General features: G+C 36.9%; 2 protein-coding genes across 2 annotated transcripts; one reads left to right on the plus strand and one right to left on the minus strand.

Moving 5' to 3' along the window:
- Positions 1-16: 16 nt before the first annotated feature.
- LOC112565962 (isoamyl acetate-hydrolyzing esterase 1 homolog) lies at positions 17-4030 on the plus strand. Its single transcript, XM_025241866.1, has 6 exons — positions 17-156; positions 625-680; positions 1203-1422; positions 1788-1875; positions 3068-3186; positions 3380-4030. The coding sequence occupies exons 1-6, from the start codon at positions 85-87 to the stop codon at positions 3548-3550; spliced, it is 726 nt and encodes a 241-aa protein (XP_025097651.1). The 5' UTR covers positions 17-84; the 3' UTR covers positions 3551-4030.
- A 652-nt stretch (positions 4031-4682) lies between these two features.
- On the minus strand, positions 4683-15387 carry LOC112565951 (eukaryotic translation initiation factor 3 subunit B-like). Its single transcript, XM_025241855.1, has 17 exons — positions 15214-15387; positions 13268-13460; positions 12526-12703; positions 11928-12053; positions 11334-11491; positions 10780-10911; positions 10260-10326; positions 9626-9672; positions 9247-9484; positions 8986-9058; positions 8585-8707; positions 8280-8358; positions 7450-7588; positions 6926-7051; positions 6620-6697; positions 6125-6233; positions 4683-5809 (listed from the first exon to the last, which is right to left on the minus strand). The coding sequence occupies exons 1-17, from the start codon at positions 15341-15343 to the stop codon at positions 5715-5717; spliced, it is 2091 nt and encodes a 696-aa protein (XP_025097640.1). The 5' UTR covers positions 15344-15387; the 3' UTR covers positions 4683-5714.
- Positions 15388-18020: the final 2633 nt, after the last annotated feature.

Consider the following 18020-nt stretch of genomic DNA (forward strand, 5'->3'; position numbering starts at 1 on the left):
ACATTTACGCAGAGTTACCCCACATTTACCTGGAAGCGGACGCTTTGAACTCTCTGGCAGCTTGCATACAAATAATTGTAAAAAATGTGCACAACGATGAAAATATCTCCGTCGATATTTCCAAAGGTCATTCTATTTGGCGATTCTATCACACAGGTATATTTTTTGACTTGGTTAAGTTATCGCATGATATGCCTGCTTTGCAAATCGAAGTAGCCAAGAGCATATCTAATCGAGATTTCCAAAGGTCATTCCATCTGGCGATTCTCTCACACAGGTATAATTTTTAACGGTTAAGTTATCGCATGATATGCCTACGTTGCAAATCGAAGCGTTAGCCAAAAGCCAAGACCATATATTGAGCAACACGAAGAACATCTCCAGATATTGTTGTTTAATTGTGAGCATCTGCGAATCTCATATCGATACTACAGAACATAAATCTAAAAATCATGAAGTGTCGATGGTATGCAACTTAACAATAAAATCAGTACAACACACGTAAACAGAAAACACGATAGGCTTGCTCATACATGTGGTAGGGAGGAGAGAGAGAGAGAGAGGTTGACTGGCTGACAGTATTCAGTCTTTTCTGAACTCTTTTCTGATTTCTTTCCCCATAAGTTTTCCTTCAGTTCAGATGGTTGCTGGGGAGCCCTGGTGGCTGATTTGCTTCAAAGGTATTGCTATGGTAATTATTGCTTATAAATAAAAATTATGAAAGTCTTTAAGCGGCTGAGTTCGGCTATGTTAGTACTGTAAAATATCATATTGTTTTATTTTAATGTGATAAAAATGGTTTCTAAAATAATACTATTATTATTTTCATTATTACCAGGACTGATAAAATTAATTCTTAATTACAAGTCTTATACTTCTATTATTAAAATTGTTTATTCTTAAGTTACTTTATTTGATATCTGAAGTTACTTTATTCAGTATCAAATAAACACCTTATGGATGCTTTTATGAGGCTAAAGCATATGAAGATTCCTCTCACAAGTTTAATTAACCTCCACTGGTTGAAAATGACTTTGAAATTATTCCTTTTTATGTCTCTATAGAATGTATTAGATTGAGTTTTCAAATAGCTGTAGATAAACAGCCTAAACGATTTCATTTTTTCCAGTGAATGTATAAAGAAGTGAATGTATAAAAAAGAATATATAAAGAAGTACATTTGGAAATTTTTTATTTGGCAGGAAATGTGATGTTGTCAACCGTGGATTCTCAGGCTATAATGTGCGGTGGTGCTCTTTTATTCTTCCACAACTTATCACCAAGGATGTTGCAAAGGAAATAGCAGCATTTACTATCTTCTTAGGGGCCAATGACTCAAATGATTATGAATTAAACCCACGCCAGCATGTTCCAATACAAGAATACCGTGATGGACTAGCACGAATGATCAAATACTTAAAGGTAAACTAAAACATTGTTTATATGAATAGTGTGCACTGCCCTTATATGCATGCCTGCTGGTCCAGAACTTGTTTGTCAACAGGTCATAAATCCAGACCTTGATATTTAAGATTACTCAAACAAGAGCAGAAGTATAGAGTTAAATGTAAGCAGCATTGTATGTACAATTGGCATAAATATGTGAAATTAGCTTTCCTTCATTTCTGGTTCCCATCTCCCCACTGGAAGGTGGAACATTTAAGTGGAAAAGGGAGAAAATTGCTTAAAACATTAGCATTCCTACTGTATTCTGATGGTTCTACGATATGCAATTAACATTTTGCTTACTCACTAAACAGTTAATTATGAATATTTTTGTTTGCCAGTCACTTGGAGTAAGTCAAGAGAAAATAATTTTGATTACACCACCTGCTTTCAATGTAAAGGAATGGGGAAAAGAGTGCATTAAGAAAGGTACTTTAAAGATATATTTGTAGTTCTTTGCAAGTTGTCAGTAAGAATAATAATGGTGGTGACAATAAGTTTACTTTATGACCTTGCCTAGCCTGTCTGTATTTATTTTGTGTATGAGCAGGTATTTCTGTTGTAGAAGTTAGCTTGTCTTTTATATATATGAATATGGGTGCATGGTTGGTAATTGTTTACTTCTGTATATCATCTCCAACTATTTCCTCAAACACTTTATAGAAATGTAACAGGGTTAGATGCGGTTCTCTTCCCCAATCCTTCCTCAACAACAAAACACGTTTCGTGGGTTCTAGATCATTTACTCCAACACCAGTCGATGGTTTTGGCAATTTCAAAACTCCACACCACACACTCTCTCTCTCCGACGCTCAAAGACGGTAGTCCCTGCTCGTGTGTTTGGGAAAAGGACCCGACTACCGCTCTGTCCTAGCCTATATACTTCTGGAGCACGTGGTCCCTCTGAACTACAATGAACCTGTCCTGACACTATCGATCTTTAACTAAAGTGACTACATCCCACCACGCTATACTTGGGTGAATATCTCACGGTCAGCCACATCAACCTCTGGCTGCCGCGACATTCAGTTTAATTCTCTCATTCAGCACCGGTGTCCCGTTGGTGGTAAAGAAAACAAAACAGTGTGCGCACGGCCGAGTGTACCGGTCTTTCAATTAACACCCGCACCTGTGAAGTGGTGACTGCGCTCCCTCACTAACTTCGCCCACGACTCTGGGTCGTGACCGTGTCCATCAATCAAGGCGGCAAAATCGGTGATCACTCGTCACCCATCTATTGTTTCAACTTGCTCCCACGCCGCCCGTCATTGTTTCACTGGGCCGACACCCGGCCAGCGACCACCCCCCATCGCCAGCCCGCACCCTTCCTGTGTGCCTGTGTATGCGTGCCATCCTCCATTCCACACTACCATAGAAATGATATACAACACTATGAAAATGTTTATTTCTCAAATTCATAGCAATGCATAAAAGAGTCAAAATTTATTGTTTAAGACTGGAGTGCAGACTTATTTTAAAAGCCTGTTCTGTTAACTGGGATTTGCTGTGTAAAGAAGCAAGGTGCAAGCAATCATTCATTGTTCTTTACTGATTTTATAAGGTCTTTCCCGTCATACAAAAATTAACCCTTCTGTTAAATGAGAAATATAATTGTGTGCAGGTCGACCATTGAGCAAGAATAATATAACAACTGGAGAATATGCCAAGGCATGTGTAGAGGTTGCCAAAGAGCTGGGTACTCCAGTGGTTGACTTGTACTCAGAAATGATGAAACTTTCAGTAGGTGTCATACATTTTTTTATCAACACAGCTAATGTTTTTATTCAATTTTATCAACTTTTAAAATATTTCATGCATATGCATTTATAGAACAAATGTTTTGCTTCTGGTTGTATAGTGAACATTGGAGAGCATCATTGTGGGATGCTTTTCATGAAACAGTGCCTCCACTTTCTTGTCCTGTTATTCACAGCACTGGGAACAACTGCTGGTTGATGGCCTTCACCTGTCTGCATCAGGATCCTCCATGCTGTTCAGCCTCTTGAAGCCACTCATAGAGAAGCTTACAAAGAACATACCAATGATATATCCAGCCTGGGATGCAGTGGATGTGGAAGACTTTCGTCAATCGCTCATTCTGTAAAGCTGATTTTACTTCAGCACATCATCTCGTTCCAAGCATCTGTAATGCAAGCTGTTTTGTGTTAGCGTGCTAACATCCTTAATGATTATGCACACACTTTCCTTGCTGTCCATTTCTGGCTGTGCAAAGGGTATGATAAAGTGGAATCCTTCCAAATGATTTATATAAAAAAATTGTTAATCTAGTATTTTGGACTATGAAATCTCATCATTTCTGAACTCCAGAAAGAGAAAATAAACAATTTTTGAATTCCACTACATGAAATTGAAATGTGTTTTGCACAATCCCAACCCTTAGAGTCTGAGATAAAAATGTATATCCAACCCCTTCAGCAGCAAAGTCTGAATTGCCCACCCTTGTCAATCAGATTGAATAATGTTTATTGCAAAGCTATGTAAGAAAGAAAAAAAATAAGAGGGACGAAATCTGGTCATTTAGGTGAATCACATTTGAATAAAGAAACATCTCTTAACATGGGAACAGGAAAAGGTTTATTTGAATTTTTCCAGATGTACTTTTCTTTCAAAAAGCCACACGTCAAATGCACACATGAAGATAGTGTTTTTTCATTTTCAAGCCTATTTCTAAAACTAATGATGTTCTTCACCATCATAAGTTATGTTTATTTTTTCATGGTGTGTGCTGTCATCAAAGTCCAATGAATATGATTGGATATACCTAATTTCCTTTGGATTTACAAGAAAGTGCTAAATCACATTGGAATGAGGTAGGAATGGTTTCTTTTTCCTTTTAACTTGACTTTTATTGATTTATCTTCCTGTCATGTTTATTTTTTTATGATTTAAAAAAAAATACATAAATTCATATGAATTAAAGGCCAAGTGTTAAGAAAATGTAAAAGTATGAAACTTTTAGCAATGACCCTACATTTTTGAACCTATATATTGCATATATCGCCAAAGGCCACTCTTATGTGTCTTGAGCTACATGGTCAACTAAAATAATAATCAGACTAGGAACACATGGCAGATTAGGCAGGAACAAACATTTAGAAAATCATCCTCCCAAAAATAATATTCAAAATTGCTCCTGTAGTTTAAGGGACAGACTATCAAACTCTCCGCAAATATTATCAGGGAACAGGTAACCACAAAATATCCCACAAAGCAGCCAACGAAAAGTAAACTTTATAGTCATAAGGATGATGTCAACATACATCTGGACACAGACAACACCTTTACGTTATCTCATCTGTACACTTGCATAACTTTGCACACACACACATGCTACTTAATGATCCTGTCAGTGGCATATACTTCTGTACCAAATGCAGACACCTTTTGTCACTATCATAGTCAACTTCTGCAGAAGTATGACTGATTGTACACATCTATGGAAAAATGCCAACAGTTCCACCTGACCACAGAGTGACTCACTCTAGCAGAGGAGTAAGTGGTTAGTATCTGTTCCTCTGGCCCGCTTATATGTAGTGATACAAAAAAGGTAAAAATGCAGACCTAACCTTCGCAAGCTGGTATGGTGAAGGGATATCAGTATCATTAGTTCTAATTTGTATATTTTTGTTATATTGTTTCATTGAGTAACAATTATTTTTTAACCATTTATGGAAGATTGAAGATGTCTCAACATATGTGGCAAACAAGTCTCGCAGGTTGAAAAAAAAAGTACAAGATGCTGCAGTATAACTGTTGTGTTCGCACAAGATATACAGAGTTGACAGATTATTCAAATGAATAGTTTAATTGACCAAAATAAGGACATAAAAGTGACAATACACCCTGAAATGTATTACTACGCAGGCAAGAACATAATCTAAAAGGCGTAGGGAAAAATCCCGAGTAGTGTCCCATTAAAATACTCAAAGATATAGCAAAGTATGATGGAAAAAACCTAGCCTCCACATCAAGCAATACAATACAGCTAATCATTTGATTACGGCTATCAACAACATTCATCATCGATCACGATGTATGCAGAAATAACGTATTGTGCCGTGGCATCCAACAGAATCCTGTTCTGAATCAAACAGTGAATGTTGTTTGCCAAGCACAGATTCGACTGACACAGTTTTAATGTCTAGTCTGTGTATGAACTCTTGCAAGGTGGCAGCATAAGCACACAGCAGATGTGTGGAAAATGGCGCAGATGAGGGAGGGCACTGTCTGACCAATTCTTCACAGGTTTACTCCTCGATGGTCTCCTCAACCTTTACCAAAAATTCAATGGTTTCCTCCTCAAAGTTGTCCACATGACTGTCCAGCTCATCAGTGTCCACACCTAAGGAAGAGTAACACGCGGTTTCAGTAAGAAATACAGGACATCTGCATTTATCCCACAGGCACCAATTATTTCCTAACTGCTATTATTTCACCTTAAAGAAATATAAAACCATCGATGTAGTTTTTAAATTTGCAAAATGAATCATGAATCTTGCAAATTCAACATTTACAAACACTTGTTTTTTGTCAAGAGATTTTTTGGGGGGCATTATTATTTTGAAACAACTGCTTAAAAATGTAAAAAAGATATTTATGTAAATAGATGTAGATGTATATTGATACAGAAATGTTTCAACATTTTGCTTATGCTCACCTCCTCTCAGCTGTAGCCTTCTTTCCTTCATGCTTGCAAACAGCTTTTCTTTTTCTGCTATTAAAGCATTGAAATCCTCCATAAGTTTCTGGCGCTTTTCTATAAGTTCCTGTAAATCACACAAGACTGTCAGGTTAGATTTCGTTGAAATCACATGATGCATTATGGTTCACAAAGTCACATTATGGTCAACTTCAAATACTCAAGGCATCTGTCCCATCTAAGAAACTGAAACAAAAACAGCAGCGGAGAATACATCCTATATTCTAAAAGCTATAGATCAGACCTGGGCAAATGCCGGCCCGCCTCCTGTCTCTGACCGGCCCGCCCGCTGGCCCGCCAGCCAGTATATATATATATACAGTAATGGGTAAAACTGAGTTAACAATATTAGTCCGGCCCTCTAAAACCATCCCAATTTCTCATGCGGCCCCTTGGGAAAATTAATTGCCCACCCCTGCTATAGATAGTTAAAGATTAAAAAAAAATTCTTACCTTGGATGCAGTCATCTTGCGCATTGCATCTTCTGTTTCAAACTTCTGAGCCCAACTCTTGAAGTTCCTCTTGATTTCCTAAGATGGAAACACATACTTGCTATGACTATTGTGAAAGTTCAGTTTACCTATTTCTTCTTCTAATGGATTAGAATCAATTAATTCATTTACTATTCACTGTTTTTAATGTGAACCCCTCTTCAACCCCCACCCTTTTAACATACTTAAGCAGTACATCATGATAGCATATTTGCACACTGTCTTCCCCACTTCCCCCGAACACGCAAGAGGCACACGTGTGCACACCTTGATTTGCTTCTCAGTAAGAAGAGAAGGTGGTCGAGGTCGCCACATAAGTTGGCAGAAACGTTCCAATGGCTGCTTCCATATAAGGTTACCCTGGAAGCTCCAAATCCAGAAAGCGTTGTCCACCTGTAAGTATGCAAACAGTTTTAATGATTAGATCTATGGCCGTCCTCCAAGGTACTACACACCAGAGCCATCATACAACAAACACTGCTTACATAGCAAACAACAATATTAATTAAATGCCTATTCTTGTTCACGGAGTTCCTGGACAACACTAAATCCTCTCTAAGTGAAATGAAATGTGATGTACACACACAAACAGCCAGTACCAATAAGATGCTTAAGATGTCATCTGAAGGGAACAGAAATCAGCAGAAAACCAAGCACATTTGATTTCACTTAGTTATCTATACTAAGATGAACAATGGAATATCAAGCAAAATTTTTATCCTGATGCTATATCTACTTTTTCAGACACTGAAAGCAACACAAAATTTCATCAATTAAAAAACCCAACCAACCTTGTGACCCCACCAGCTAACAGCAGATGTCACATAGCGTCCTGTGGGATCCCACTCAACATCTGTGGCCATAAAATGCTCTGTCTGGGCCATAACAGTCATGTCCTGTGTGTCAATGAACTCCAGTACACCGTTCATGCTGGTCACATAGCATAAAAACAAATCTCAGTGTTATCCTCCTTCGAACATACTATTTAAAGGCTGAACTTTCAGACAGGAAAGAATAGCTACACCCAAAGGAAGGTGAGGGCATTTGTCAGGTAGATCCAAAGAGTTAGCGAAGCATGACCACCACTAGGCTAGCCATTTCCACATGTGCTTTTCATCTCCCTTCATGGGTCAAACCATTTTTCTCCACCCTAAGCCAGTTTGACCTTTAAATCACATTTTAAGTGACTTGAAGTGTCCTTTGTCTACTGTCAACAAGTTAATGACCATCTACACATTTCTTTGGCCAAGACTGGACAATTCTCCACACAACAGTTTTATAGTTTTCATGGGCAGCGGATATGTTTTAGATGAAAACCTGAAAATAAAGACTGCACCTACACTCATTCTTATCATTCCTACTGATTCTCACAGCAGCGTTAAAGAGCAAGATGATAAAAGGAATGTTGCAAGCCCTCCTCACTCAAATGACGAGCGATATAATTCATGCTGTGGTGTCCATTTACTAACAAGCATCCTGTGCATCTGTCATGTATGCAATAGGCCTTATGTGCCCCAGTTATGCATATCAGGTCTACAGGTAAGTTACAGGTACCGGTATTCCTGATATTCTAGCTTAGAAAACATAAATCATTTGCTACTTCACTAAAAAATACACTTACTTCCTGAGTCCAGCAAGAACTATGAACTGACCATTGGGGCTCCAGAAAAGATGGTTAGCCACTCGTTTTTCAAAGGTCTCTGCAACAAAGGGAACAAGTTATTCTAAAACTGCAGATGTTAACTAAGAATCTATGCTGCAACCAATTTTTATGATCTATTAGACTCCTACTCTCTTTAACACATGCAACCTTTTCCCCCACCAGACTTGCACCAACACAGAGGCTTTGCATAAAGCACATCAACAAAAGAACACAGCATGATGCAAGCAAATTCTTCTGCACCAACAAAAAACAAAACAACTCACTAAGCTGTTCCACTTTTCCCTTTGGCTGAATGGCATAAAAGGAAACACAGATTCGTGGGTTTTCTCCATGAATAAAGGCAAACTTATTGTTGACTGGTTCCCATGCAAAAGCCAGAACAGGATCTGTTTTTTAAAAAAACAACAGAACATCAAAAGTAATTGAACTTCTGATTAGGCTTATTCTTTAAAGAACTGTAGTTAAGCTTAGGCTATTACACTTCTGGGACCCAGTAAATAGCAGAATCCACAACTGTGGGAGATTAATGAATATGAATATGCTAAACACAACTAAACACGGACACCAGGAAATATTAATGTATTTTAATGTATTTCAAAGCAAGCAAATCATCTGTTGCAGGCACTACATTGATCACTTCCTAACAGAACGCCTTAATCATTACCTTTTGTTTCAACTTTGTCGACTGGGATTTGTTTTTCTCGTATCCTGAACAGTTCAAAGTTGTAGTAGATGCCCTGTTTAGGTACAAGTATTTACAAAATTATGGTATCATCGGTGACTTGTGGCATTTTGTATGAAGGAACAGCAACAACAACAACAACAAAAACAACCCCACCAGTTCACATAAAATTAAAAGCTCATATCCATAAGAACTCAGGCCACACACACAAAAAGGATGACATCAACAGGAGTGACTACTTACACTGTATTTAAACTGGTCTTTCTCATCTTTCTTGGCCTTGGAATAGCGGTCCACTTTGACACAGAGGTGGTCTCCACTCTTCTGCCAATGCATCTTTGCATCTGCTACGTTAAACAAGTTGCGTACACACAACTCATTACGGCTGGGGACATCAATAAGAGTGACTCGGGCTGGCGTGTTGGACTCTTCTGGTACCCAGTAGGCTATAATGTTGTCCGTTGGTGACCAGCTAAAATCTCTGTTCCATAAAGCATGTTTTAGAGTCACTTAATTTTCAGTAATAAAAGGTTTTGAGACACACCTAAACAAAACTGCCTATCTTCACTTACAATAAATATGTCATTTACACATATAATAAGTGTAATAAACAAGTACTTACTTTATAGAGGTGATTTTTACACTTTTCTTGTCCAAGAGACCAAAACTCTGTAATGTAAAAAGGTGTTTCCATGTGAAGTAACATAATACTATGGCACAACAGTCACAAAAAAGTAAATGCGAGTAGTCTTCCTATCACAAGTAATTCTTGTATCGCCATTTCATCATTTTGGAATGGTCAATGGTTTATTATGTACTATGAAACAGAATCTGAGTTGTTGATATATTTTTAAACCCAAACAGTTTTTGAATCTTGCAAACTGTGCATGAAATAAACTAAAAACCATCTAGATGTCAAACCAATTACATTTTACAAAATCAAATTATATTTGAAACTTTTTTTTTACTAAACCTACTAGTAGCTACTACTGGGATATTTATGCGCATTACACTTTATTATACAAAATTAATCCTCAATGAAACCTATAGATGTTTTAACTTGTCTCTTATTTTACAAAAACTCAAGACATGGCAAACTCTTTTTATCTTGACGAGATTTTGCAAAAAGAAAACTGCTATCACCATTCAGATAAACAATCATCAAAAGTAATCATCCAGCAAAGATACAATTAACTGCAAGTAGCATATAAAAACTAATAAAATATAAAATGTCAGAGATATTTAAGCTGACGCACTGGTGTTTCATATATGCTGATAGTATCAGGTCCCATGCGAGCAAAGTACGTCCCATCATGGTTCCATCTGGAAAGAATGTGAAGACAAGAAATATTTATGTTAACAACAGAAGTAGAAGCAGAAGGTCCTATCTTACATAAATGATATAAAATGCTAAATCTACTTAGCAGGAAGTCATCTGAAAGTTTATCTAAATAGATCTGTATATACTATCACTTAATATCATCAAATAAAAGTAGCCGAAGTGGTATTAGGTGAACACAAGCTTCAGTCCTTTCAACCACCTTAATATGTGAACAAACAGCCAGGTAAGACTTCACTCCGAACAGTTCTGAATTAAGAACTGAATTTAGACCAAAAAGTTCAGAACATGACAGTGCTAAAACCAGTGTACCTGTCTTATCTATGCCTGTTTTAAGAATGCTAGTATACCATAGGCATGTGTATACATCACAAAAAAATTGAAAACTAATTCATTTAGACAGCACAAATCATATGCTGAAATGATATGGTGCATACTTGAAAATGGGCCATGTTGTCTGACTCTCACAGTGGAAACCTCTTTTCTTGTGACCTGTGCGAACATCCCATATAATAATAGCTTGTGGATCTTCCCTGTTGTCTGTGAGTGGGCTGAATGTCACCAGGTACCTGCATGTAAACACATTGCAAAAAACTATGGTAACTGTTAAATATCAGATACAAACTTCACTGCACACCTGCACAATGCATGCTAAGTAAAAACAAGTTACTGCACACCAATTGGTTTTTTTCAGGCATAGGCCACCAAGATCAAACTTCTCAATGAATTATTACTTTAATAATAGATGGCTAGGTATCGTGCATAAAAGGACTTACGCTCCTCAAATATCTTTTTTTTTTTATTAAGTGTAAATATCTTATGTTTATCTCATGTGACTACATATTTTGTCAGCGAAAAAAACAATGTTTCTTCTAGCTATAATATCCATGCAGTTTTATTTGTCCTCTGTACTGTTTTTAGTTTTAGTGAAATAATGCCATGCACTACTGGGTAACAAATTAGATCCTCTAACATCAGGACTTTAACTCACCTTTCACACGGGGAAAAGTCAATAAGCTGAACACCTGGATGGTTGAATCTCTGAATTTGTACAAACTTTTCTCCACCCCAGAGTGCAATGCCTTTTTGGTGAAACGTGGCCAGATATGTACCTTGAGGAGACCATCGTACATAGGTCTCGGTCCACCGCTGAAATCAGTCTTTTGGTCCATAAATCATGTAAGCTTTTTTTTTTATACTGATCTAATCTGTTTATTCCTTTTAGCAAATTTACTCTCATTTCATTGAAATACAATGCCGAAAGACAACCATAAAGTCCAAGATGATGAAATTTCACCCATCTATGTTCCTATAAACAGTAATCTGTTTCTTACTCAATTCCTCTTTGGGTCTTCTGGTTTTTTTTTTTTTTAAATCCTTCCATTTTGTATATGCTATGCATCATTGTTGTTTCTAGTGCTGAGAGCATGCTCTTTTGTATAATATATAAATCTTATCTGTCATCAAAGCTTTAGTGATGTTACGTGTCACATTTTAATTTCAAATTCATAAAAATGCAGAAACCTTATGTCCATGGTCCACAAGAATCACAAAAACAAAATGTCAGCTATTATCAGTAACTTACACTTCTCTCCTCTACTCTAGTTGGTTCTGGTGAGTTCAGAAAGATGGCGGTTTTCTCTCCAGCATCGTATATAACACTGAACTGGTCATAGCAGTCCTTATTGAGAAGCCAGTGTCGTAGATTCCCCTGGTGAGTCAAAAAAAAGCTTTAACACTAGATGTCAGTATCTTACACAGCTCAGATTGTATCTATAAGTAACATATTCACATAAACTATATCATTTATTTGAAACTTGTCTACAACATCAAACAAATACTGTATATCTGAACATCATTTACATAAGGAAAAAAAAGAGAAAGATTGGGGCAAGGGGAGGGGTCCTGAGCAAAGATCTGTTTTTATCCCCTTTTAAAAGTAAATGAAAAGGTCTTCTACATCTTTAATCAGACCACATGCCCCCCCCCCCCAAATCAATGCTAAAAGCATATGCTGAGTTGTTCATTTATTTCATTCCATGTAAGAATAATTACTTATTGAAACAAAACAAGATTATGATACCATTCAAGGTATTAGCAATCTAACAAAACAAATGATAGGATACAACATTTTACCTTCAGCAAGTGTTTTAACATTAACATAAAACTGAAAAGTCTTCTACCTTGTCCTCATAGGGCCTCATTTCTGGCTCCTCCCAGTCATCAGGAATATTTTTGAAACGCTCAAAGTCTGAGAAAAGATTGACTGCAAATGTGTGTTGCTTATCTAATTTATATCCATTTGTCATTTTCACTGCTTCCTGTGCATGAAGTGGTGCAGAGAACTCAAGAAACATGTACCTTTGACAGAAAATAATTTTTATCACACACTTGTAATAGCATTAGCAAGGGGGGAAAAGTTCTACAAGCCTTTTCTTAAGAATTCATGACAAAAATAATGGGCCCACTCTGCCACATGCTGACTTATAACATTGGATATGATGGAGTCCTACTTATTATTTTATGATACATAGTTTATCTTATTGGCAGAGCATTCACCTACTAGTCATTACTTTTGTCACGACTGCCCTTGCAATCCACATAATCCCTTATAAAACTTTCTTTTTCAAAGAAAAGAATTTGTTTTCTTTATCATTAGATACAGTATATAAATCAATATTTAACAGAAACTGGGAACATGTGCGTGGAAAAAAAGAAAATATCCCAGCATTTGTGACAAACCTTCATAACTTTTTCAATGTTTACTAAGTTGTACGATTATCCTTTCTGCACTACTCATGCATTTAAAGAAAATAAGCATTAACCCCAAACAACTGCTTAAGACAGTATCAAAATTTGCTGTCAGTTTGAGGATACTTATGATTTCAAAATATTTAATTAAAACACAAACAAAATGTTGCATACCCCTTGGTTTTTCCATCTTCCTCTGGATAGAAATCATTAACAATTTTCCCAAACTTAGAATACAGCTTCCTTATAACGTTCTTTAACTTTTCTAGTCTCTCAGCACCAACTTGTGGGATGTTATCCACTACTATCACATTATCAATCCCATCTGTAGGTTTGGGTTTCTTCTTCAGCAGGTCACCCAACAGTTCTGAAATAATAGTTACATAATTACTTGAAATGTTAAATACTCAATATTACCATAGCTGATTTGGCATGTTGCCCCATTTTATTCTCAAATAATGCAGCATTCTTCCATACAACTACTTAACCTGGAGTAAATACAGATGGATAAAAAGGATTATAAATAGCATTAGCATACTTAAAGGCTAAACTTTTAGGTGACAGTGGGATAGAAAGCGGGAAGGAAAGAAACACACACACAGTGCTGGCGATTCAGAGGCCATTCTTTGCTAACTGCTTCCATCCAGCCCGACAAGTACCTTCAATCTGCCACTGCCAGATCAAATCCATTTTTTCCTGCCCTATGGTGAAAAGTTTCCCCTTAATCTTTACAGTAGTGAAACGCAGGCAATCACACAAAAATACCTACTTAATGAACCCATCAAATTCGTTGTGAGTGGACATATTGTTATATATTCTATATTAAATCTGATAGATAAAAAATGAATATGCAAAAGAATGACAATTCATCACCACAGGATTATAAAATACCAATTCCAACATCTTGAGTCTAGCTTATTTTCTAACGTAGCTATATTGCAAAGCTTAATAGCAGTCAAAATAAACCATAGATTGCAGCAGATAAGCTATTAAACAGCTGCAAACCTGTTTAATAAATGCTCAACTTACAAAACTATTTTTTAAAATAATTTAATGAGCTCTAGAATAAAATCTGTTAATGAAATCTATATCCTTATACTAGTCTATACAATTAAAATTCATAATCTAATAAATATTCTTCTGCTTCTTATAATTGCAAAACTTTTTCTGCTTGTGTAAACAAAATCAAAGGACAAAATTGAAAACAGTTATATGCATCAAAGCATCCCCTTTTCAATGTGGTATAAGAAGCAAACAAATTAAAATGTAAGAAAATCCAAAAACAAAACATATGTTGCTCATAGAATAAAATATGGAAGGCTAAAATGCTTTATAAACTTGATAAAATAACACACACACACTTAATAATAAAGGGCAAAACATATAGAAAGATTTTTCAAAGTTCTGTTTTTTGTTTGGCTACAACGCGAAAATACTGAATCAAGAAATGCACCAAGCTCTGTACGCATATGGCTCAGTCTTTTCTAATCTTGGTACCACTTGAATTATACTCTAGAAGAATGGCCAATGTTGACTTAAACATGAATGTTTTTAAGTAGTAAATAGCAACTGTTTACCCACTGCTTGTATAACAAATCTGACTTGTCATCTGCAAGAAAACTCTAGTGCGTTGTGCAAAAGGAATTCGAACCACTGTTCTCGAAAGTATTGCTGATAGTAAATTAGCTGAGTAGAAAACAAATTAAAGAAATCTAAACTAAATTGTAAATAACCTACATTATTAAAGTTGTGACAGAAAAATACACAATCTGCATCACAATGCAGATAAGCATGTTAATAAGGAATTAGAGGAGGAGGGCGTTGTTGAAATGCGAATAAAGCACGACAGGCAACTGCATTCCACTCAACGACGTTAGAGACTAGCCATTAGGAATCTTGATGTTTAACAAAGAAACAGCCTTCAATCAGATAAGAAAAAGAAACAACAATCGTGAAACATATCTGATGTACATCGCCTAAAATATTCCTACAACATAATGAATAAAAATTAACTTTAATCGGCGTTAATTTAAGTGCCTGCTGCCTAACGAAGTAATCTAAAGCCAAGGGTCGGCGTACGACCGCCATATGTTTTACATCAAGAATTCCAGTATATGCACCTTCATCAGTCACATTATCCACGAAGTCTTCGGGATCGCTGAAATTTGGTTCCTCTTCGATTTCAAAATCAGATTCATGAGATTCACTTTTTCTTGATTTTCTGCCCTCCATCTCTTTGCCAGCGGCCATCTTCCACCTCGTGTGCGGCTTTGCCCTCGCGCATGCGTCCGCAAGGTAGTTAATCCACGATGGCAAAGATTTCACAATTATTTCCCTTTTTGTTTTGTAAAATCTTTTACTAAAAATTCTCAGCAGTTTTTCTGATAGTGCGTCCAATTATAGGAAGATTAATGTTCTCAGGTCGAGAGAACGACTTCAAACAAAGTTGCGCAAAAAGGGCAGAGTATCCAACATAGACACAATACTGAAACGCTCCTCGTCTCATTTCCATGTGTATCCATAGAAACGGTTGATTTGGTCGAAGATACCCTGAATCCTTCACTACTGTCTGGGTCGCGTTTCACACACATATTATTATACACCAAAACTGTACAACAGATCTATACATTTGGAATGTTATATAGAGTATTTGAAGCTTTTATTTGGTGCGTATACTTATCTTATTCCCAGAATACGGCGTAGGCATTGGTTAAAGGTCTGGAGCTAATTGTTGGTGATGGTGTTTAATTGTCACTCTCCAGGTTTCAGAACCATACAGTAAGACTGCCTTCACATCGGTGTTGAAGATGCAGGTCTTACTGCGGAAGGATAATGCTCGGGAGTTCCAGATGGGGCGTAGGCTGTTCATGCCTGGCCTTGTTGATGCAGCTTTTGATGTCATCGTCTGCTCCACTATTCTTGTTGACAATGCTTCACAGATACGTGAAGCGGTCTCTTTCCAGGATGTTCTCTCCTTGAAGTTGGATTGGTAGTTCCTGCTTCTTGTTGATCCTCATCACTTCCGTCTTCTTTCTGTTGACCTTTAAGCCAGTCTTCTCTGCTAGCTTACTCAGTTTGGTTTGTGCATGTTGTTGCCTATGAGATAGGAGACTAATGTCATCTGCAAAGTTCAGGTCCTCTCGCTGTTTGGTGAAGGTCCACAGGATACTGGTGTTGTTGTCTTGTGCATAATCCAGTCTATGACCATCAGGAAGATTGTTGGTGATAATATGCAACCCAATGTCCTCCTAATAATACTAAGCATTTGAACTGGCTTGATTACCACTCTTTGGATGCGTAAGTCACAACATGCAATCAAAAATTGACTTTCAAGTCCGTATCACATGAACCTCGTCATCAATTTTTATTCTGTGCATGCATCTGGATTATTTTTACCTGTTTATGACTCCACACGTAGCATATATTGAAACATAATTTCTCTCATGCAATTTCACATTCCATTCTTGCAATCTGTTACGGTCACTTTGAATCATTGTGCTATTACATGCATTATTATATACTGTTGTATCATCTACATTTATTTCAAGTACTGAATGTTTCTGGTAAATCGTTGATAAACACCATGAACAATGTAAGATCTAAAATACTTGCATGAAGAATTCCAGTCTGAACCTCAGCTTTACCTCATTCTACAGAAACTACCAGGTGCCCTGCATATTTAAAGTCTATTATGTGGGACAGAATCAAAATTTATATCCCCTATTACTTCAAGCAACTGTGTCATGTAAGATCTTCTATCACTGAAATCATGCTGGCGTGCTGTGTAAATTCTTATCAATAGAAAGTAAGCTTCTGACTGCCAGGGGTGCTACTCTACACAGCTTGATCTACAAAAATGACTACTACACCACCAATCAAGAGACACATCATATCACACCTCTTCATACTTGCGTACAGGTTCGTCTCGGGCTACAGACGCATTAAAATGTTCGAGATCCCTTCAATTTCGTCAATGGGGTCCCCTCCAAAGTTGGCGTAAGAAACAGGACCCTTAAAAAATCTGAAGAAGGGGTCCCTGGGACCCCAAAGAATTTAGCCTTAGCAGAAGCCCTGGACTGCACTTTCCAAAACTTTACATGTTAAGCATGTTGGTCTATACCAGGATCAGACTTCAAAGAGTTGTTAAATAAAGCTATTACCTGTTTTCTTCCAATCATCTGGTAAATTCTACACTCAGTTCTTTCAGAATCCTTAGGGGTATTAAGTCTGGAACTTGAGATTAAAGTCATTAAGCCCCTCATTTCTTTAATGGCTGAAGTCCACCAAGAATGTTCCCCTTGCATAAAGATCATCTCTTACCCTTCGCTGCCTTGCCTTCCACAACCCATTCCCACAGGGCGTTTCTACTGGGGAAATAGTGTGCTAGACAGTATGAACCAGTCCGCCCCCATCTCCAATTTAGATCCCATGTCAAACCACTGAGCTACCCTGTCCCTCACATAAAGCCTTCATGGATAGATGTACTGCCTATTTTCTTGATTAAATATTAGCAAAATACTTCTCACTGAGCAATCTTCTTGATAATTAAAAGCTATGTTTATTATGTTAACAGAAAAGGTTTGTATTGTATATGCAGTTCTGTGAGAAAGGGCTGTTTTGATCCTCTTTTAAAGTTAAACATTTTCCAAAGCAAAGTTACAGTATTTACAAAGGCAAAAATGAGGACATCCAAAACCTAAACATTTCAAAAATGACATTATCGATAACTTTTAAGTAGCTGAAAGTTGCCATTTGTATGAATGTGAAATATGGAATGAATGTAAAATATCCCTATTAAGGATAATACTACAACAGTACTTATTGAACAGTTCGTAGTAAACGGGTTTCAACCAGTTGAAACAATACCGATAGCATATCCTAGCCTTTTGTAACTGAAATTATTCTAGGTGTTTTCTGTAACTATGTT

The sequence above is a fragment of the Pomacea canaliculata genome, linkage group LG1 (assembly GCF_003073045.1).
Source record: "Pomacea canaliculata isolate SZHN2017 linkage group LG1, ASM307304v1, whole genome shotgun sequence".
In the NCBI taxonomy this organism is placed as follows: Eukaryota; Metazoa; Mollusca; class Gastropoda; order Architaenioglossa; family Ampullariidae; genus Pomacea; species Pomacea canaliculata.